General features: G+C 35.8%; 1 protein-coding gene and 1 long non-coding RNA gene across 8 annotated transcripts in view; one reads left to right on the top strand and one right to left on the bottom strand.

The window, feature by feature from the left end:
* The window catches only part of eml1 (EMAP like 1), a 53824-nt gene extending 32335 nt beyond the window's left edge, over window positions 1-21489 (top strand). The window contains exons 3-24 of one of the 7 annotated variants that reach the window (XM_016675935.1): window positions 1562-1700; window positions 3465-3560; window positions 5546-5674; window positions 6851-6879; window positions 7594-7620; window positions 10511-10640; window positions 11776-11925; window positions 12107-12176; window positions 12896-13006; window positions 13127-13222; window positions 13307-13441; window positions 13813-13912; window positions 14447-14598; window positions 15145-15270; window positions 15374-15505; window positions 16197-16264; window positions 16684-16772; window positions 16941-17038; window positions 17126-17213; window positions 18434-18529; window positions 19297-19427; window positions 19971-21489. In XM_016675935.1, coding sequence (XP_016531421.1) covers window positions 1562-1700; window positions 3465-3560; window positions 5546-5674; window positions 6851-6879; window positions 7594-7620; window positions 10511-10640; window positions 11776-11925; window positions 12107-12176; window positions 12896-13006; window positions 13127-13222; window positions 13307-13441; window positions 13813-13912; window positions 14447-14598; window positions 15145-15270; window positions 15374-15505; window positions 16197-16264; window positions 16684-16772; window positions 16941-17038; window positions 17126-17213; window positions 18434-18529; window positions 19297-19427; window positions 19971-20096 — 2318 coding nt within the window. In that variant the 3' untranslated portion in view covers window positions 20097-21489. Of the gene's footprint in view, window positions 1-1456; window positions 1492-1561; window positions 1701-3464; window positions 3561-5545; window positions 5675-6850; window positions 6880-7593; window positions 7621-10510; window positions 10641-11775; window positions 11926-12106; window positions 12177-12895; window positions 13007-13126; window positions 13223-13306; window positions 13442-13812; window positions 13913-14446; window positions 14599-15144; window positions 15271-15373; window positions 15506-16196; window positions 16265-16683; window positions 16773-16940; window positions 17039-17125; window positions 17214-18433; window positions 18530-19296; window positions 19428-19970 lie in introns of all 7 variants that reach the window. The other 6 variants (XM_016675936.1, XM_016675938.1, XM_016675940.1 and 3 more) reach the window with 6 other exon arrangements.
* On the bottom strand, window positions 183-17926 carry LOC107837216 (uncharacterized). The gene is made up of 3 exons (XR_001663224.1): window positions 17904-17926; window positions 9311-9316; window positions 183-281 (listed from the first exon to the last, which is right to left on the bottom strand). It is a non-coding gene; the product is annotated as an uncharacterized LOC107837216 (long non-coding RNA).
* Window positions 21490-22939: the final 1450 nt, after the last annotated feature.

Below are 22939 nucleotides of genomic sequence, written 5' to 3' on the forward strand. Positions count from 1 at the left end.
GTATCTCTGTTTAATAAAATCTCTCCATGTGTTTGTGAAGCTGATCTATTATGCTTCCTTGAACAGGTTAGGATTGGTTTGTGAACTTTAAAAAACATGTTTATTACATTTTTACACAAAATAATCCTTAGATAATTAGAGCCTCCAACTCAACGTTTACACTCGCGCATGAAAATGGCAGCAAACAGATGGACAATTATACAACCGTACAGCTTTGAAAAGCAGAAGTGGAGCTTCCTGCACAACCAACAAGAATGCAAAAAGTGGTTTCTGGGTGGTAACTGAACAACCAAACAGAGAATAAAGCAGTAAGACCAGCTGACCAGACATGCTGGAACTCTTGCTTGGGTTGCTAGGCGATGGGCTGGGCTGAGGTTGCTAGATAGAGCAGCTAGAACTGCTTTAGAACTGATTTATTGGAAAATTATCATGAAAATAGTACAAACTACTGGATTAATGCTGTAGTTCTAAGGAAAATGTTTTTAAAAAATTAATGAGTTATGACAACGTTTATTTTCCTCTTTGGATGAATAAACTATTTTTAAATCTGAATCTGTCGTCGCATTAAAGGATGTGGATAAATGTAACTACATTTATCCACATTCACTACATTTAAGGCTTAGTGATAAATATTATGGCAAAAACAATTGCATTAACATGATTCATTATTTTATTATTAAATTATTAATTATTACTTAAAAGAACTGCCAACTCATTTAGTGGTTGATTAATTGTTGACTGGAATATACTGACTCAAAAAAGGTAATTCTGCTGAAAACAATAACTTATTCAGAGCAGTAATAAAGTCAAAATCGAACAAAAAATTATATACATTTAGTATTTAAGATTAAAAAAATTAAACACAAATTTTAGTTTCACCTGGTTAAAATAAACTGGCACCTTTTTCAATCAAATTATTAATCAGCTAATCAAAAATAAATGAAGCAGAAAGAGTGGATCTTTTCACATGTTGATGTTAGAAATACATACATTTTTTTTAGCATCTTTTGCATTAATAATCTAATATTTCCTAAAGGAACGCTGTGTCATTACATTTTAGGAAATAAAATATTTTTCTTATTTTCTTATTTAAAAAGCAAAATTATTTGTTTCCATCTTTTAGTGTATTTCTAATATTAAAAAAAGATTTAATTTGTTAGCTGAAAAATCTGCCAAATGTGCCAATTTTTTATTCGATTAATTGATTAATCATTAGAATAATCAACTAAGAATAATCGTTAGCTGCAAGGCCAATGAATATGAACACTTTTGGTCTTCCTTAACTTCATAATTCAACATTTTTATAATTACAAGAAATTTATCAGAATGGCAAATTCTCCTGGAAATAATGTGTCCAAATCCAGTAAGTGGGCTTAATAAATCCTCTAGAATAATGTCAACATCCAAACAGTAGCTTAATGTTACAAAAATGTAAATCCTGCTATAAAGTAACCAGTTTAGTTCTTTATATTTGTTATTTTCTCCTCCTTCGTCGCTGATGTAAACGTTTCGCTGCTGCAGCCGACGCTCCTCACTGTCCTGCTTGTTGTTTGTCCTCCAGCCAGGCCGATGATCGCCACTCTGCCGCTGCGGCCCACGGTCAACAACGGGACCGTCCTGCCGAAGAAAGGCAGCAGCACCCTGCCCTCCCCGTCTGGACCCGGGACCAGGAAGGACGCCGGCCCGGCAGCCAACAAGAGGTCAGGAACCAAAACAAAAGGAATACCGTCCTGCGACGGAGTAACAAACTAATACAAAAATTTCATTATTTGCAACTTTATTCTCATATTATTTTATTTTTATTTTTGTAATAATACAATTTTATTCTTATAATCTTATTAGTTTTATTTTCTTAGCATCGCTCTAATACTCCGTCATACTATTCAGCAGATTGATAGATTTGTTTTTTTATTTCACTTTATTAAACATATTTTTGCTATTTTTATGAAAAATTCAGCAGGTCTTCAGTGCTGAAACGATTAACCGAATTAATTGGGATTAATCAATTATTAAGATAATCGTCAACTAATTTAGTGACTGATTAATCGATTAACTGGAGTAAAAAGACTCTAAAAAACCATTTGCAGGAAGAGCAACATGGTTAGAACAATAATTAAAAACTGTTGGAAAAATATATATACATTTTGCATTTAACATTAATGTTGTTTTAAAAAGGAATTAAATTGTTTGCATTTTTATATGATTACCCGATTAATCGTCAGAATAATTGGGAAAATATTTGATTACTAAAATAATCTTTAGCTGCAGCCCTAGTTTTATTAATGCTGTTGTAAATCTTCGGTCCACACAGCCAAGTTGCTTTGTGTTTCTGCCGTTTGAACTCTCACATTTCAGCTTTTCTACCAGCCAAATTCACTGACATTTAACGAGACTGATGCAGAGAGACTTCTTTGTCACTGCGGTGTGTGTGTTCACGTGGAGGTCAAGCTACAAATTAAGTCTGCCAGGGGAACAAAAGTCTTTTCCCGTTCCTGGATGACATTAACATAATCAGATGAGGAGCAGCTCAGTCCAAACAAACCTCCCAGCTCTAATACCATCTGCAGGTGTTCACTAAAATTAGAGGGAAAAGTTTCTAAAAGAATCATTCTTAGTGAGAATCAGTCTGCTCAGTTCTGCCTGTATTGAGCTGTTTTAGGGTCTCTGTCACTTTAAATCCAAATAAGCTGCTGCTGGCCACGCCCTGGAACTCAGCGTATACACTCGCACGTCAAAATGGCTGCAAATATGCGAAACTATATAACCGTACATGTTTGAAAAGCAAAAGTGGAGCCTCCTGCACGACCAACAAGAATGCAGCAAATGGTGTATAGATGGTAAGTCAACAAATAAACATGTATCTTTTCCAGCAGTGGTAAAATGAGCTGACCACTTGTGCTGGATCTCCATTTTGGGTTGCTAGGCAACAGGGCTACTAGACTTGGCTGTGGTTGCTAGGTAACGGCAAAGGATTTTTGTTCCTCTCTGCAGTTTTTCCAGAAACTGGGACCTTGATTTTAAAATGAAATGCAAAATCTAATGTCAGAATTGGAGTAACAGTTCAATCCTTTTCTCCTTTGATCAAATTAAGATTCTTCCTACACTGACTCCAGTTCTGGAGTAACAATAATAAGGAATGCAGCAGGTGTAGCCCATATCCTGAACATTCCCTGTAACTCACTAGAATGAGACTTTCTTTAATAATCCCAAGTTCCTGCGATATGTTTTTCTTCCACTAAACTTTCCCTTGGTATACTTATGAACTGCCTGTTTCTTTTATACAATTTTTTGTAGTGACAGTCTGCTGGAGAACTGTCAAATTAGCAAAAGCTCAAAAATTAAATTGCTACTTTCTTAGAGAAATTTCACTGTAAGAGTTTTTTTCTAGCTGGAAAACTGAAATAAATGTTTCTATTCTCCAGCTGAGTTTTTTCCCCTCCTCGTGCATCGTGTTTGTTTTCCAGACACATCCTCTCCTGCAGCCTGTTTTTGAAAGCATCTCCTGTTTTCATCTCATGTTTTGTCCTGTTGTTTCTTCCCACCAGAATGTTGTCCCTCAGGTGAGAGTCACCCAGCTAACATCACCGCCATTTAAAACTAAAACTTCACCTTCTGCCATTTCACCTCCTGAACTGCAAAAACAAAAAACCTTACCAAGTTATTTTGGTTCAAGTCTCTACTGCAAATAACTTAGTACACTTGAAATAAGACAAAACTAAGTTACAAGTATTTTTTTTAGCAAGATATAGGACTTTGTTTTAAGTCAATAATTCCTTAATATTTATGAAAGTTCTAGATCCACTGGCAGATTAATTCAATTGAAACATGAGAAAAATGTCTTGTTATAAATTTTATAATCTGCCAGTGGAACTAGAACTTTTTAATCAAAATTAAGGAATTATTGACATAACTTGCTAAAACATTACTTTAAAGTTAGTTTTGACTTATTTCAAGTGTACTAAGATGTTTGCACTTTGAACTAAAAACATTTGGTAAGATTTTATGTTTTTGCAGTGCAGGTTGTGTTTTTCTATGTCCTGAACTAATCTGATCAACAGAAGCATTCAAAAGATTTTAATCTGACTTTAATTTGTTCATATTAAACACACATCTCTGTTTTATGACTGCATAAGAGTTTTATATATGTATGTATAATAATTGTGTTTAGATTTTTCTTTGGCACAGTAAATTAAACAGGCATATAAATGCATGTTTTTAATTACACTTTTCAGGTAAATTCTGAATTGGTAAGTGATAAATTTAATTTAGGGATTAAATAAGTTTTCACTTTTTCAAAAAAAAAATACTTTGTAAGATTTTGTGTTTTTGCAGTGTGTAAACATAGACAGTTGGATTTTAGTGTAACTCACTGATGTTTGTATTAATTTAAGCTTCGTCGCAGTCGCTTCCCGACTCGCTGCAGCCTTTAAAGCCCTGCGGTCCAATTAGGACGCTGTGATTCCTCACGGGAAAAACAGAGCAAACAGTTGTTCCTCTCTGCTGCTTTGAATAAAAACACACACAGTCTGTGCAGAAGGGATAAAAGCCAGCGGCGAGTTTCAGGTTCTGGACAGACTGGATTAGATGACCTGTCTGCCTGCTGACTGCTGATTTGGCTCTTTTTTTTGTTGTGGAAAAAAGACCGGCTGCCCTCATGCAGATCTGCACAGCGCTGCTTTTATTCTGACACGTTGTTGGTTTAAATAAACTGAATTCCGGTGGAGAAATACAATCTTTTCATTTTGCACTTCAACAAATTCCAATGTTTTATGTATTTCAGCCGGTTTGATGCAGACAATAACACTGACTGAGCAAACACCTTTTTATTTGCTGCCTAATTTGCCGCTTGTTGCTTTGGAAGGCAGTGAAGCGAACTTAATTTATTGTGACTGTTTTATATGTTTGTATGTTTTTAGGGTAGGATCAGCAGTCCTTGAAACAGGAAAATAGATTATAGTACGCTTTCTCTGCAGTAGGAGGTGGTAATTTTCCCAATCTGAATACAAGTTGTTGTTTTACCAAGACTTATAAGAACAGAACAGATTTTAATTCTTTTTATTTTTTACCTTTGTTAGAGGAGGTATAAAAATACTGTATTTAGTCCAGGGATGCAAACCACAAATTTCTATTTTATCTCTTTGTTAATACAGCTGACACAAAATAATGTTAAATTTTAATAGCTTTTTTAAAAATTCAGCATATCATGAAACATTTAGCCTGCCATATCAAGTCTGAGCCCTCTTGAATCAAGAGAAAACTCAGATTCTTAAGAAAAGCCGCTTCTCAATTAATCATTAGTCGATAAGATAAATCAACTTTTTATCAGCTCATTAATCGATAACTTGCATCCCTAATTTCAGCAGTAAAATGAGAGATTGTTCTTTATGTCTCAAACGCCTTCTTGTTGCTGATGGAGCATAAAAACAAATGTTTATGGATAAAATCTTTGCTTGACTTCTCACAGACGCTGCCGTCAGGTAATTTTACGGCCCATTATTCTGTCTGCCTCCACTCACTGGTTTTGCTTCTTGTGTCTGTCCTGCAGCACTGTGAGGAGAGCCAACTCAAACGAACACGTGGGGACTCTCACTCGCAAGGACTCGGGCGACTCCAAGGGGAACCGGACCCGGGCCGGGTCAACGGGCAGCAACTCCAGCGGCAAGAGAAGCGACAGGTAAACCCAAACCGCAGGCACTACCTGCCTTTCCATCCCAAATGTGTGGAAATCTTTGTCAATATTCTCCTAATATAAAAAAACAAACAAAAACAATTTTACAGTTGCTGAATTAAAATAACACGTGAATCATGCCAGCGACGGATGTGAACAGTAAGGTGCATTTATAATTCAGCCGTCAGAGGAAACGTCGGCGTCTTATTCAGGCGTTGGAGCGACACGACGCTTGGGAGCAATTATAGTCGGCCATTTTACTTTACTGTGGATTCAACACGTTAGACTGACACACAACGTTTTACGAACTGTGCGATGCTGTGAGAGCAACAGTTGGGAAGTAACTAGTTACATTTACTTCAGTATTTTTATTTAATTTTTTTAACTAAAAGAACAATTTTGCCAACCCAGAACTTTTAACTTTAACTTAAATTGAATAAAAAAGAACAACAACCCTGCCTAACTGAAGAAAAAGGCCTGAATTTCCAACCAACGAAAGAAAAAAAAAAAAGGTTTAAAAACGAAAACGAATCAAAACCGCAAGTTTTGGTAAGTTCAAAAAGTTTTAATGAAAAAAAACGAATTGGAAAAAAGGTAATTTGCCCGAATTTGGTAATTTTTTGTGACTTATATAAATCATTGTCTTCTTGGTCCTTAAAGCATCAAACTTTCTGATTATGTAATTTAAAAAAATTGAATCAGAATTTGATCGGTTACTCAGTACCTGAGTAGACTTTTAACGAAATACTTTTTTTTAACTGTACTTGAGTAATTTCCTGGATGGCGACCTTTTACTTCTGAGTAAAAAACATGTTTAAGTTGTGCTACTCTTAGTTCAGTTCATTTTTTGACCAATGCTGAGAGCTCATCCTCCTACCACTTCCTGTCATCGTCTTCTTTGTTGTTTTCTCCAGTAGTAACATCCAGCTGTTGTGACTTTTGTGATGCTAAAAAAGTGTTTCGAAACACCGACTCATCCTAGCACAAAAACGTTTTTGTCATAAAACTGGAGGGTTTTTTTTAATTGCTGTGTCTCCATTAAGCAAATTTATTTTCAAAATTTCAATTTGCACAATTTTATGGTTAAACGCAGCTACTGATTCTTTAGGTTTTTAGTTTTCTAAACTGAAGTGTGTGAACTTGGATGACTGACAGTTGTGTGTTTATTCATTTATTTTGCAGCAAACAGAGGGATCCAGTGTTCAATGCAGGTGAGAGTCCAGCTTTTTCTTTTTCAGAGTTGAGAGCCGATGTTATTTTTTCCAAAAAACAAATTTAGTATCAGCTATGACTTCTGTGTCACAGAAGTTTATTTCAGCTTCTTTCCATGATGCCTTGCTTTAAATGACACTGTTAAACATTCATTTTCTCATCGTTCATTCTTTACATTTAACACATTCACCTCATATCGTTTCACTCTTACTTCAAAATTCATTCATTCATTATTTTCTTATTAAAACGTTTTTTTTGTAGATTTCAGTTCAGAAGCTGTTTCAGATTTTTGTTACAATAAATTAAATTCACCGCAGCAATAGGAGCCGTTATTGTTGTTATATTTTATACTTGTATTTGTTACATAATATCCTCCACAACAGTATTCACACCCCAGGCAAATTTAGGTTTGCATTTATTGTCATTTACCTAAGAAGATCTTACCAATGCTTAGCATGCATGCAGAATTTTCCACTTAATATTTGAACAAACATGGAACTTTCTTTTTAAAATGATAAAAAAATAGATGGAAAAACATTAAAAAAATTATGAAGTTAGAGAGAAACGGTTAGAAAACGATCTCGGTGGTTTGTTAAAAACATCATGGACAGAAGCTGCCGTTCACCAGGAAACAGGAAGTGAGGTCACTGTAGAGGTGAGGAAGCGATGCCAGCCTTCATCTGGTGCTTGTGTGTCTCTCTGACCTTTACAAGGGATGCGACGTGTGACCCACTGCAAAGGTAGGCCAGGGCCCCTGAGCTCCCCCCCTACCTCCGCCCTGCCTGCACAGCTCTCTGCTCATCGGTTCAGATTCATTCAGACGTGAAGCCGCTGCTCTCAGGCCTGAAGAGAAGCAATAAAAACCCAATCATGGAGTGAGCAGAAAGCTGTCCAGACTGGAGCAGGAGCAGACTGCTGAGCTGCGTTTGAAACTTTCCCTGTGGAAAAATTAACTCACAAACATCCCACCTAACCTCCACTCAGAGCTGCAGAAGCACAAAAACTCACCAAGTGTTTTTTACTTTCTACCACAAAAATCTTATTCAACTTGAAGTAAGACAAAACTGACAAGGAAGTAACATTTCAGCTTCTTTCAAGTCAATAATTTCTTAATATTTATTAGAAAAGTACTGGTGCCATTGGCTGATTATTTTACTTAAAACGTAGAAAAAATGTCTCGTTATAAGTGAAATAATCTGCCAGTGGAAATAATAGTTTTCTTATAAATATTAAGAAATTATTGACTTAAAAAAGCTCCTATATGTTGCTGAAAAGTCATTTGTAAATAGGCTTGTCACAATAAATCAGTTAAAACAAACTCAATCATTTTCATGATTTACTGTTTTTCTTTTTTTCTCTCTTTCTACAAAATACTGGATGATAAAAGTCTTCAGTCTCAACAAGCCCTCTTTTTTTTTTTTGAAGGATAATTTTGTTTACAGACATTTCAAAATTCATTTCATTTGATATTTACTTTGGATATTTAAAATGTCTTCCAGCATTAAATGTTTGTTAGAATCTAAAGTTTATTGATCTCTGAGAACTTGTTCTTGCATTATTATGCCATTATTACCACTATATTACTAAAACGGTCTCAAAACAACAATGTTATCGTTTATCATGATAACCTTTGATACAATTTATCATCCAGGAAAATTTGTTACCATGACAACCGTAGCTTTAAGTTAATTTTGTCTTATTCAAAGTAAGTTAAGATAAAGGAAGAAAAAAAAGAAAACTTGGTCAGACTTTGTGTTTTTTCAGCGGTTGCTGTCTGTTTGCTCACTTCAGTGAGTTTTGGTCACCATAGTAACGACACAAAGATGTCTGCCACTCAATGCTTTGCAGTTGCTTCCAGGTTTTTTTTAACTCCAGCTCTTGCAGTCTCCCTGCACTTGGAATGAGTATTTGCACACTGACACAGTTTCTATTGAATCTTTTCTGAGTTTTCAGCCTTTTGTTTTGTAAATGTGCCAAAAAAAAAGAAGAAGAAAAGCAGAGAGTAATTTCCTGAAACATGCAGTTTTCTTTCAGAGGGATTAAAACCAAAAGTGGATGGAGTAGACAAAGAGAGTTCCACTGCAAAAACATATTTTTACTCAAGTAAAAGTAAAAATTAGCCATCTAAGAAATCACTCAAGTAAGAGTAAAAATGTATTTGGTGAAAAAGCTACTCAAAACATCAAGCATTTAATAGTTGAGATAGTATTTACATAATCAGACTGAAAGATTAAGCTTTTATGAGATAAAACTCTGTATTTTGTAAACACTTTCAAACAAAAAACAAGCTGCTCCAGTTAAGTATTTTACTGTATGTTAAAAATATTGATTTATAATCAGTTTCCTTTCTTTCCTTGTTTTAGTAGCTTAGTTTGTTCTTTACTTTACTCTCCCTAACTGTGTCATAAAAAGGAATTTCAATCATCTAACATCAAACTTTCTCCACCTTCTTTTCACATGTATCGTCCCTCCATCTCTGCCTCCTCTGCTCTGTAGTTCCCAGCCAGTACTTTCAGATTTACTAGCGCAAAACATCAACACTCAGCATTTGAAATATTACTGTTTTAGGTTAAACAGGCTAATTCATGACTTAATTTAGATCTGACCTTCTTAAGTTATCTATAGTTGGAAAAAATTACAGCTGCAGCGAACAGTTGTTTTTGTCATTGATTTATTCTGATGATTAATTGAATATTCTAATGATTAATCGTCAGATTATTCGCTTATTCTGACGATTAATCAAATATTTGATGATTAATCAAATAATAGTCAGAATATTCAGTTATTCTGATAATTAACCGCTTGGATAGTTGATTATTTCAACAATTAATTGTCAGAATATTTGATTATTTTGACGATTAATCAGTTCATAGGATTTTTAAAAATAGCCACATTCTAGATTTTTCACTTAACTTTTATGCAACATTAAAAATGCATTAAAATATGCAAACAAAATTACCCTAATCAATTCCTTTTTAAAAAAAGATTGCCTATAAAGCAATAATACAGCACTTGTTCAGTGTGTTTGAACCAGGTGAAGCAAAAACTACACCACTTTTTGGATAAGACATATTTACAGACAAATTAGGTTTTTATCTTAAATGCTCTGAATATGTTGTTTGTTTTTGAATCTGTATGCTTCAGTTAATGATTAAACTAGTTGACTATTATTTAAACTAATTTGCGCTTATTTTGTTCACGATTAATCGGATTAATCTATAAAAAGTTTTAATTTAGGCTAATATCCTCTCTACTGAAGGTTTTGGTACATTTTACACTTAGTTTTGCTTATCTCCGCATTTTGTTTTGAATCTCTGCTGTGTGTTTTAAAAGCATCTGCTGTTCATTTTTTGCCCCTTGTTTTCACACAGATGTGTTTGAAATGACCAATAAAACCTAGTTTAAGACATTTGTTTGTGTTTTTGTAATTTTTCTGTTTTTAATTATCTGTTCTCAATAAAACCATAAATAAACTCCACCTTCACACCCAATTGCATCACTCTGTTTAACCGATCTCACTCATAACTCACCAGCACTTCTTTTGTTCACTAACTTTTCCCAAGTTAATTATTCTGATCTGTTTGTGTATAAACTCATTGTTTAATGAGGCTTTTCTGTTGCCTTTCCTAGAGGAAGGTTATGTGAAGATGTTCTTGAAGGGTCGCCCCGTCACCATGTTCATGCCTAAGCACCAAGTGGACAGCTACAGCCTGGAGGCCCGAGGCGAGCTGCCCAGCAACAAGCTCAAACTGGACTGGGTGTATCCTGACGCTGCTGCCGGGAGTTTTCTGCAGAAATGAAAGATTAAATGAAACATTCACAGCAAAAACATGAAATATTACCAAGTATTTTTGATCTATTTTCTATTGCTAATTGGGGATGCACCGATCTACATTTGTTTTCTTCTGATGCCAATATCTGAGGTTTAGTATTGTTGGCTGATACCAATCCGACTCAGAAAAATAGTGCTAAATTTACTGAAAATGTTTCCTTTTTAAAGTAAATACAGACATAGCTCAATTACACTTTTATTTGATCACAATACACCATACACTGCAAAAACACCAAATCTTATCAAGTATTTTTGGTCTAGTTTCTAGTAGAAATGTCTTAGTTTTGTCTTTTTTAAAGTGTATTAACTTACAAGTAACTTTTCAGCATAAAATAGGAGCTTTTTTAAGTCAATTTCTTAATATTGGATATGGGAAAAATTTATTGTTATAAGTTAAATAATCTTCCAGTGGAACTGGTACTTTTAATTAAGATTAAGGAATTATATAACTTACAAGCTGAAAAGTTGCTTCTAAGTTAGTTTTATTTTATTTCAAGAGATATTTGCGCTTGAAACTAGACCAAAAGTATTTACGTTTTTGTGTTTTTTCAGTGTTCAGCTGAGTAATTGTGTGTGCATAATAAATTCAGCCTATTATTCTGGAGAAAGAAGAGTCTGTAAATGTTTCCCCGGCTTGTCAGAGTCGATCTGTTTTCATCGTCCTGCAGCCTGGAGTCAGGAATAACCGGCACACAGCTGACAAGCCGACGGCACAAGCAGTCAGCAGCTCCTCTTGTGCTATTTTCTTTTCTGTTTTCTCGTCATCTGTGGCCATCTTTGCTTATTCTTTCTTGTCGGGAGTGAATGAGACGTGCTGTTCAGCCCTGCAGGAATAGAAAAAAGCCAAAAGGCAAAAAATGTGAGGAGGAAAGCACAACCAACCATGTTTTTTAAGGGCATATTCACAAATTTCAATGTATATTATTGAGATTTTATGTGACTGATTAGACTAGAAGGTTTTTTTTTATGTTTACTTCACCTAAAACACCTTAAACATCTTTGACAAATTGTTCTTGTGCCAAATCCATTTCCATCCACTTGGTTTCCTTGACCTTTGACCCAGCTACGGTTACCGCGGCAGAGACTGCCGCTCCAACCTGTACCTGCTTCCTACGGGAGAGACGGTGTATTTCATCGCCTCCGTGGTCGTCTTGTTCAACGTGGACGAACAGCTGCAGAGACACTACACAGGACACACGGACGACATCAAGTGGTGAGAAACACACTGGACTTTCTGCTTCCCGTCCATCATTAAAACCGGGATTTATTTAAAACGTCTAAGAAAAATCTATTTTAATTAATCTCATTTCCTCCACTCTGATCAGGAATGTCAGTTTTCCCAACCAGGCTGATTATTTTCAGAGACTATTTGATGTTTTTCCTGTCGTCTTCAGTTTGGCGGTCCACCCTGATAAAATCACGATTGCGACTGGGCAGGTGGCAGGAACCTCCTCAGACGGAAAAGTAAGTCAACTTTTATTGATTCTTCCCATTCATGCTTTACTGAAGCAACATTAAGTACGTTAAATTAAAATAACGTAGAGCCTCATAACTTCTACACCTGTTGAAATTAATCACACAATAAATTGAAAGGAGCTCCATAATTTCCATTCTGATTAATATTTATGGTTTTGGTTGTGTTTTTTATTTCCATTTTATTTATTGTTGTTTTTTTTGTTGTGTTTTGTTTTGGATATTTAAAATATCTTCCATTTTGAGTCTTCAGTGGAATGTTAAATAAAAATTTAATATTTTTGTCTTTGAGAAGGTGAAGTTGCATTATTATGCAATTATCAGTATATTACTTGAAAAAGTCTCAAAACAAAAATATTATTGTTTATCGCAATAATTATTGTCATAATTTATTGTAAAATTGATTCCCTAAGGGTTGGACTTAGGTTGTTTTGGCTAAATCTAAAGTCCAATGAAGTCATTTGAAGTGACTTATAAAAACTGAGAACTTTTGTAGGTCAAAGGTCAAATTTGAGGTGTGTGTGAACGAATGTGGCGTCCAGCCTCTTTTAGTCTATTGCAAAAAGAAAATGTGTTTCTTTTATTGGTCTTTTGTAAATATTTCAAGACTTTTGATGTTTATCATTGGACATTTTTCCAGAGTAATTCATATCCACCAAGCTAAATGAAGGGGTTATTGTTTCCTGACTTGGTGTTTGTTTTTCTGGCAGCAGCTGGCTCCTCACGTCCGCGTGTGGGACTCTGTCAGCCTCAACACGCTCCACGTTCTGGGCACAGGCTTCTTCGACCGAGCGCTCGTCTGCCTGGCTTTCTCCAAGTCGGTAAGAGACGCTAGCTAGCGCCCTTTAGCGCCTCTCCAGCTCTGCTAGGAGTTAGCTTTTAGCTCTCTTCCTGTGAAGCCAAATAAACACATAATATGTTCTTTTTTTTCTGGAAATCAGAATGGAGGAAACACGCTTTGCGTTGTGGATGACTCCAACGACCACGTCCTGTCTGTGTGGGACTGGCAGAGAGAGGAGAGGCTCGCTGAAGCAAAGGTAGCAGCGTCCTCTGGTACTGAGTGTTCTGGTGTTTGTCCTTCTGAACTGGACTTGTTTCTTTCTTTTTGTGGGTCTGCTCAGTGCTCCAATGAGTCAGTGTTTGCTGCAGACTTTCACCCGACTGACAGCAACATTGTTGTGACTTGTGGCAAGTCTCATCTCTATTTCTGGACTCTGGAGAAAGGCATGCTGGTCAAAAAGCAGGGGCTGTTTGAGGTAAGAGAAATGTCTCACATTAGGCAAAAAATGTATCAGTTTCACTTAGATTTTATCAAAGAAGTATGATCTTATTTTTACACCCACCCCTCTATAGCATCATCCAAAACATTACTATTCACTTTAACTGGGTTTTAACGCTCTTTCTTAGTTAGTATTTTCTATATCCATAACTATAACTGCTACAGTGCATTCATAATTGCATGTCATTGACTTATCAATTTTTAAAAACTTTTTCAGACTTATTTGGAGAAAATAAAATGTGTTGAAGTTCAGACGTTGTATATGTGATTTAATGAAAGAAAATCTGTATTATCATGTAAATTCTTATGTAGTGGAAGAAATCGGTGAATCCTTGTGTTGTGTTACAGAAACAGGAGAAGCCCAAGTTCGTTCTGTGTGTGACCTTTGCTGAAAATGGCGACGCTATCACAGGAGACTCCAGTGGAAACATCCTGGTGTGGGGAAAAGGTACGGAGATTTGCAGGGAATTAAGAAACAACACTGCAAAAGCACAAAATCTTACCAAGTATCTTTGTCTAGTTTGTAGCGCAAATATCTTCGTACACTTAAAATAAGACGTAACAAACTTACAAGCAACTTTTCAGCAAAAAAGAGCTTGTTTAAAATCAAGAATTCCTCAATATTGCAAGGTAGTCTTGTCTTATTTCAAGTGTGTTAAAATGTTTGTAGCTACTAGAAACTAGACAAAAATACTAGGTGAGATTTTGTGTTTTTGCAGTGAACATGATCAAATGTGTGAGCCGGAGCTGAGAAGGGAATAAAACAATCCAAATGTTTCCAGTCACAAGCTCCAGTGAAGCAGCCAGGAGGTTAAAGTCAGGTCACTTTGAGAATAGATCAAAGCTTGATCTTGTGAGCAGAGATTTAATGGGGAAAGCGATTCACCATCTCCATCTCAGTTTAATCTATTGATCACCGTTCTTGTCTGTCTGCCTGGCCTGAGATCCTGCTCATCTGTCTCTTCCCGTCTCTGTTGTGCAGGCACTAATCGCATCAGCCGCGTCATCCAGGGAGCTCACGAGGGCAGCATCTTCGCAGTGTGCATGCTGAGAAACGGCGCCCTAGTGTCCGGAGGGAAGGACCGCAGGCTCATTTCATGGGACAGCAGCTACCAGCAGATCCAAACAGTGGAGGTAAAGAAGCAAAACCTGACATCCTCTTTGAATAATACAAATAATTTGTCATTTTAATTATTAGTAATTAGTAATTTAGTATTTTTTTTTATTATGAGTCATGATGGTGGAACTCCATAGCATATCAAGGAAGTGCTGCAAGTGCCTAGCATCAATATTTAAGGTTCATCTTGCTTGTTTTTGTACTTCAAATTGGCTGTACAATGGCTGCTGGAAAAGATGAGTGTTTTGTTGACTGATACAACAGATAATATTCACCCCCTTAACAGATTTGAATATAAAAATGACACACAGTTCTTAAATCATAAAAACCTAATTGACTGTAATTCACCACATTTTCTTAATTTTAAATTTTATTCAGCCTGATTGTGCTAAAAGATTAACCAGGTCTGAAGAAATTCAAAACATTTTAAGAAAATCATTGACGTCAACTTTAAAACTACTTTTGACATTTTTTATCTTGATAAACCTTCATTATGAAGAAAGATTGTTTATTTTGTCAGTGTTGGCTTCCCGGTAAACAACGGCTTTATTTTCATTCTGCAGGTTCTTGAGTTTTTCGGTCCAATCAGAACCATAGCAGAGGGCAGAGGGGAGACCGTCCTCATCGGCACCACCAAGAACTTTGTTCTGCAGGGCACCTTGGATGGAGAATTCATACCCATCACTCAGGTAAATGTGCTCAGATATCCACTGGAGGAGTTGTTTTGCTTTTGTTTGGTATCATATTCACTCGTTATGACTGGGTGAATAATTAATAAAGTCTCCTCTGCAGGGTCACACTGACGAGCTGTGGGGTCTGGCGGTTCATCCCTGGAAGCCCCAGTTCCTGACCTGCGGCTACGACAGGCAGGTCTGTCTGTGGGACTCCAGCACTCATCAGCTGATCTGGACCAAAACCTTGGAGGTAGGATTAGTCAACACTGCCCCCTGGGGCCCTTTAGGGGAATTACACAGCATAAACAGTTCATTAACTACTAACTTAAAATTGTCATATGGGAAAAACATTATACTGAAACCTCTATAGAAATGTTTTTTTTACAAAAAATAAATCAGAAATAAGCCTATTTATTTTCTTTCTTTGTCCCGTTTACTATTCATTTTTGTTTTATGTGATCCTTAGGCTGCAGGTTGATTTCCTTTTTTTACTCCAAGAATTCAGGGTCAACATGAGCAGATTTTTATTTACATAAATTGGTGAACGTGATAAAAGCTGTACACTACAAAAACACACAATCTTATCAAGTATTTTTGGTCTAGTTTCTACTGCAAATATCTTAATACATAAAATATACTAGCTAGTTTAAAATCAACAATCCTTGAATATTGAGAAGAAGTACAAATTCCACTGGCAGATCATTTCACTTACAAAATGGAAAAATTTTTTGTTATGAGAAAATAATCTGCCAGTGGAACTAGTACTTTTTAACAATATTCAAGAATTATTGATTTTAAAAAATCTTGTGCATCTTACTGAAAAGTTACTTGTAAGTTAGTTCTCTTGTTTCAAAGTTTGTACTATGCTACCTCTCATCACTGATGGAAATATTAGATGGAGAGAAAATCCTAATTTTCTTTTTTCATTGTTGTTTTCACAGGATACAGCCCAGTCAGCAGGTTTCAACCCATCAGGAGCCGTGGTTGCCGTGGGAACCCAGACTGGCAGGTACACATGTAAACTGGTCTCTCAATGAGACAAACTCTACAAATAAAGGTCAATAACAACAATACAATAACAAATCTTGTTTGACAATGAATTGTTCCAGAAATTATTGAGATAAACTATAATATTGTTGTTTTGAGACCATTTTAAGGTAATATAATGTTAATTGCTTAGTAATTCAAGAACACTCACTTTAATTTCTGACAAACGCTTAAAACTTGAAGTGGAAGACATTTTAAATATCCAGAATAAATAAATAAAACAACAAATAAAATACTGAAGTCTCTGTAAACAGAATTCACCATTCATCCAGTCTCTAGAAAGATGAGCCTGTTTTAATTAATCATTAGATTAATAGTTTTATTACAGAGACAGGTTTAAGTGACGCTGACAAGAAGCTTGGTGTGTCTCTGATCCTGCAGGTGGCTGGTTCTGGACACGGACTCGAAGGATTTAGTTACGGTTCACACAGACGGGAACGAGCAGCTGTCGGTGATGCGCTACGGCCCAGGTGTGCTGGTTTCTCTGCTTTACCTGCAGTAATATGTTTAACTTGCCTCATTTAGACAAGTGAAGGAAAAAATACAGTTTTTACGCTGAGAGGACTTTAATTTGTTTGGTTTATGCTTATTCCCATAACTTCACATCCTAAACGACGTAACTGGTCTGTTTCCTCTAGACAGTAACTTCCTGGCTATCGGTTCCCATGACAACTACATTTACATCTACGCCGTGGCAGAAAATGGCAGGAAGTACAGTCGGGTTGGGAAGTGTTCGGTCAGCTCCATCTCCTTCACACCTCCTTCCTCACCTTCTCCTCTCTGAGTCGTTTTTCTAACTTTAATTCCTTTAATCCCTCGCCAGGGTCACTCCAGTTTCATCACCCATTTGGACTGGTCTGTGGACTCCCAGTATCTGGTCTCAAATTCAGGCGACTATGAGATTCTCTACTGTAAGTAAGGCCGGTTAAATAAAGCGTACTGTAGTGGAACCAGACTCCTCAGCTGTGACCTTTGAGCTCATTTTTTAAATGCCATCACTGACATTCCAGTTGCCAAACGTGTTTCATAACACCAGCATTCCTCAGAGATTTTGGTCAAACTGTTACAAGGTTCATGTTAAAACAACGCAGAATGCTACTGCCGTTATTAAAGGTGACCTGCCATGCTTCGTTGAACAGGTTAGGATAAGGCTATGAGTTATAAAAAGCATTTTCATTGCATTTTTTGCACAAAAATCATCCTTATAATGAAGTTTTTCTAGCTGTTTTAGCGTCTCCTTCACTTTAAATCCAAATAAGCTGCTGCTGGGCACGCCCCCCCAACTCCACATTTACACTCAGAAGTAAAAATGGCTGCAAACAGATGCATAATTATATAATCATTAATTTAAAAAACTGAACATTTTAAGTATTTTTCATCTAGGTTGTAGTTTGAATAACTTAATATACTTGAAATGAGACAACACTATTTTACAAATAACTTTTCAGCAATGAATAGGAACTTATAAGTTAGTTCTGTCTTATTTCAAATGTAATGAGATATTTGCACTAGAAATTAGACTAACAATTTTTGGTAAGATTTTCTACACAACCAACAAGAATGAATCAAGTGTTTTGTTGTTGACTGAATTGTGTGTTGACAACAAAACACTTGTCTTTTCCAGTGAATTGAGCAGTAAAACCAGCTGACCAAATGGTCTGGAATTCCTTGGGTTGCTAGGTAACGAGGCTGGGTTTCTGGGGTTGCTAGGTAACAGGGCTGGGCTTCTCGGGTTGCTAGGTAACGGCACAGTGCCCATGCAATGTGACTCAACAATCTTGAGGTTTTTGAAATGGCTCATTTCCAGACATGAAAAAACATTAAGTTATTGCCAAAAATCAGCTGAGGTCATTTTTTTAAGCGTGTGGGGAGTTTTTAGAACCAGTTGAGACTCAAATGGAAGTACAAAAACTTTAAAAATACGAATTTTGTATAATAGGTCCCCATTAATAATTGGAAGAAGTTGAGTTAATTCATTTCTGTTCTGAACCACAAAGATAAAATATGTAAAAAATTAAAGAGTTAAAAAAAAAATCTCAATTTTTTTACTATTCAAAACATTCAAAATGTTGCTGATTGCTGCAGAGTTCGCAGCCCTGTTGCTGATGTAGGACGTCTTTTGTCCCCACAGGGATCCCGTCGGTGTGTAAGCAGGTCGTCAGTGTGGAGACCACCAGAGACATCCAGTGGTTCACTCACACCTGCACTCTGGGCTTTCAGGTGTTTGGTAAGACGCTGCCGCCTCCTGCTCTCTCACTTGACCCATGTGCATTCACTGGCCACTTTTTTAGGTACACATTTCCAGTAGTGGGTTTGACTCTGTTCTGTTTTCTAAAGCACTTTAATTCTTAATTTTATCAATTCAGCAAAGTGTCTGAAAAATTTCTGAGAGATTTTGGTCCGTATTGACACTATTATACTTCCGCCACAAGGTTGAATTATTGATATGTCAGGACGGATGACTGCATTCGTGTGTTTTTTTTTACACAAAATTCTGACTAAAAGGTTTTTCCAATCTGTTTTTGTTGATTTAACCTTTGTGAATTCAAGTTTATTAGTTATTTTATTTTAATTAAAATACAGATTGAATATATTAAGAAAAAAAATAATGATAGTGCAAGAAGAGTCAAACAACATATTGACTCTCCACCAAAATTATATAGAAAGAAATAATTAACACAATCCTTCATTCGTTGATCATAAATGTGCACAATAGTCACATTAAAAGAAATAAAAACATATTTATAAAGCATGAATGTGAATTGAAAGAGAATATGTAACAAAAATATAATTGACAATCACAACTCACTAATTAAATAAAAAAATTAATACATTTTAAGCACTTTTACCAAGCACATCAAAATCCCTTAAATCCTGTTTTTTCCTCATGCTGGCTTGCTTTTGATTGGCTGATTTAAACAAAGAACCCAGTGAATGTTTGTTTTTGTTAAAATTCTGACTGATAAAGTGTTTCTGCTGCTTTTTTCTCCTCAGGGTTGTGGCCCGACGGCTCAGACGGCACCGACATCAATGCAGCGTGTGCATCCAACGACAAGAGCCTCCTGGTTACTGGAGATGATTTCGGGAAGGTCCATCTTTTCTCATACCCATGTTCACAGTTCAGGGTATGAAGCTACACGGGCTACAAACGGTGGCGGTTCGTGATGTGGCTCTCTGCCAAGGGCAGCATAGCATGAGGGGCAACATTAGATTCTGAAGTTGGTCTCTAATATTTATCTTCCAAGTCAGACTAGATTAAATTATTTCATGCTTTTTTTTCTTGAAGAATCTACCCTCATTTGATTCCACTGGGGTTGCTAGGTAACGGATGGAATTCCACTGGGGTTGCTAGGTAACGGGGCACCGCCCCTTGACTATGGCTTAACGGCTCATTTTACAGACACTAACAAACGATAACAGCTGGGTTTTTTCGTTTGAATGCTTGGGCTGATTTTAGAAGCAGTTGAGACCAAAATAGAAGAATAAAAATGTACAAAATATGAATTTTACCTTGAACAATGGTCGTCATAGGTTGGGGTAGAAGCTGTATTTAGTTATTATTGGAGGCAGGAGGGCATTACAGAACCGCCACTGGCTACCAATGTGACCATTTCCTTTTGTTTTATTCAGAATTGTATGAAGAAATGTTTGTTTTTTATCCCTTCCAGGCTCCAAGTCATGTTTACCGGGGCCACAGCAGCCACGTGACAAATGTGAGCTTCCTTCATGACGACAGCTACCTGGTGTCGACCGGTGGGAAGGACATGAGCGTCCTGCAGTGGAGGATAGTCTGAACAGCAGAACTGAACAGAACTGCACTAAAACGAACCAAACTAAAAAAAAAAAAAACAAAAAAAAAAAAAAGACTCCAAATAAGAAGTGGATGTGAGTGATGGGAAGTGGTTGAAATGCAGAACTTTTCCTTTTATCCGTTTTTTTTTTAGTCACACTACATGAACAAAACAAACAGTCCAACAGAACCAAAGGCTCCGACTTTCTGACTGCACTTCCTCAGCGTGGATGACCCGGTTCTGCTCTCAGGAGGTTTGTTCGCTGCCAGACAGAACCGAACGGAGCCGGAGAGCCAAAAAATAAAACTGAAATGTTGGGATTGTTTTTGTAACTCTTTAAAATTTTATTTTGTATTTAACAACTCAGGAAAGCACTAATGAAGCAAGACTCTTTCCCACTTAACATATCAAGAAGAACGCCTGGCAACGGCTTGCAAAAGTATCGAACTTTTCCACACGACAACCACAAACTGATGTTTTTCACTTAATTTTTATGAGACAGACTAACAAAAAGTCGTGCATAACTATGAAATGGTTGAAACGATTAATCATAATAAATTAATTATTGAACTAATTGTCAGCTAATTTAGTACTCAGTTAATTATTAATTGCTGTTTGCTGAAAAAATGACATATTCAAAGCTGTAGCTAAGACAAAATTGTGCAAAAGATAAATACATTTTGCATACCTTTTAGGTAAGGACTTTTTAAAAGCACCTTTTACAATCTAATTATAATTTATATAATCTAAAAATAATCAACAGATTAACTGCACTTCCACATGTTTTTAAGATTTTAATTTTTTATATATATATATATATACAGATGCATCATTTGGCACTAATAATCATGTTACTGCATTTTACCCAATAAAATGTTCATTTTCTTATTTATCAACTTTAAATTTTTATGTATTTCTAATATTACATAAAAAGGCCTACATGTAAAATATGCAGAATTTGCCGATGTTTTTATCCCATTAATCAATTCATCGTCAGAATAATTGATAGATTAATCGATAACTAAAATAATCGCCTAATAATATTTACAGAAATCTGAATGTTTTTGCTTACAGTTTTATTTCAAGATGGCTCAAACTCAGTCACATTATGTAAAATAACAGATATTCAGGTATTGCCACAAATTTTCATTGAGATTAAAGTCTGGACTTTGACTAGGCCATTCTGACACATGAGTATGATGTAAGCGACTCTGTCGCCTTAGCAATTTTTTTCCCAGTATTGCTGTTTTTTATTTCCATCCATCCTTCCATGGCATCATGCTGCCACCACCATGTTTTACCACAGGAATGATATCTTATTTCTTTTCTACATTTAAATGTATTCATGCTAATTGGAAACACCCTGGTTAGATTTTTAGTTGTAAAAAAAACAAAAAAAAACAAAATTAGGCACTTTGTTGTTGGTCTATCACATAAAATCCCTGAAAAACCATGAAAGTTTGTTAATGTAAAGTGATTCAATGTGAAAACGTTTAAGAAATGTAAGAAACTGTAAGTTTAATTAGAGATATCAGTAACATCATCACAACACAACAAATCAGGTTTCAGCCAATTGGGAACTGAATTAAGGATTTTCTGCATCGTAATCTAAACATATTTGACCAACATGGCAAAAACACAAAATCTTACCAAATATTTTTAGTCCAGTTTCTAATCCAAATATTTTAGTTTGCTTGACATAAGGTAAAACCAACCCATAAGTAACTTTTCAGCAAAATATAGGAGTTTGAATTAAGTCAATAATTCCTTAATATTAATGAAAAAGAACTAGTTTCACTGTCAGATTATTTCACTTATAACTCGGGGAAAATGTCTTGTTATAAATGAAATAATTTGTCAGTGAAACTAGAATTTCTCCATCAATATTAAAGAATAATTTACTTAAAGCAAACTCATATATTGTGTTGCAAAGTTACTTAAAACTTAATTTTATTATTTCTAGCTAACTTAAATATTTGTTCTAGAAATTGGACCAGAGATTTTGTGTTTTTGCAGTGTTCAAGCTGAAAAGGAAACATTTTTCTTATTTATTTATTGATTTTAAGCCAAATCTTCCTCTGCCAGTCGTTTCTCCTTGAGTTTTTCTCCTTTTGTCGTCCTGAGTGGGTGAATCTATACCAAGAGACATGGCACAGTTCTGTGGAAACTGAATGGATATTTGAAATAGTTTTAGCTTTTTTTTTTTTGGATGAAATGTTGTATGTGTCTTTTTTCAAACAAAAAAGAGGAGCAACAGAAACAAGCAAATGTTGTTTTTTGGCTTCTAAGGTTTGCTCCTGCAGAGGAAGGAAGAGACCGTTGCACTGTAATTGCCTGACTTTTTGCACCGACACTGAACTGAACCTTTTTCCTCTTTAATGCACTTCTTCCGCCTGGCAAACACCCTGCAGGTTTCTTACTGCTCAGTGTTACATGAAACCATCTGCTCCTTCAGTCTCAGACAGGTTTCTGCTTCACATCAGAGCCAAACATTATCGGGACGGAGTTGAGTGGATTTTAGTGTGAGCGTCTCTGCTGGTGTGTGTGACTGATGGTTGGAGCTTCGTTCTCAGTAAAATCTTTTAACTTCCTCCAGATGTATGCAACAAAACCTGTTTTACCACATAACACCTGAAGCTGCAGATTTATTCCCATTAAATACCTAACATCTGACTGAAAACAAACAAAACTTGAAAATGTCTACATGTCTTTTTATTTTCACATGATCAAAATAACAAAAAAACTATATTTATCATGAAAATTGAGAGAAGAAATGATTTTGAGTTTCCCTCAAAATCATTTCTGAGATGAAAATGTTCATATGTACACTGCTCAAAAAAATAAAG

Source organism: Poecilia formosa, unplaced genomic scaffold (genome assembly GCF_000485575.1).
Source record: "Poecilia formosa unplaced genomic scaffold, Poecilia_formosa-5.1.2 Scaffold123, whole genome shotgun sequence".
Lineage (NCBI taxonomy): Eukaryota > Metazoa > Chordata > Actinopteri > Cyprinodontiformes > Poeciliidae > Poecilia > Poecilia formosa.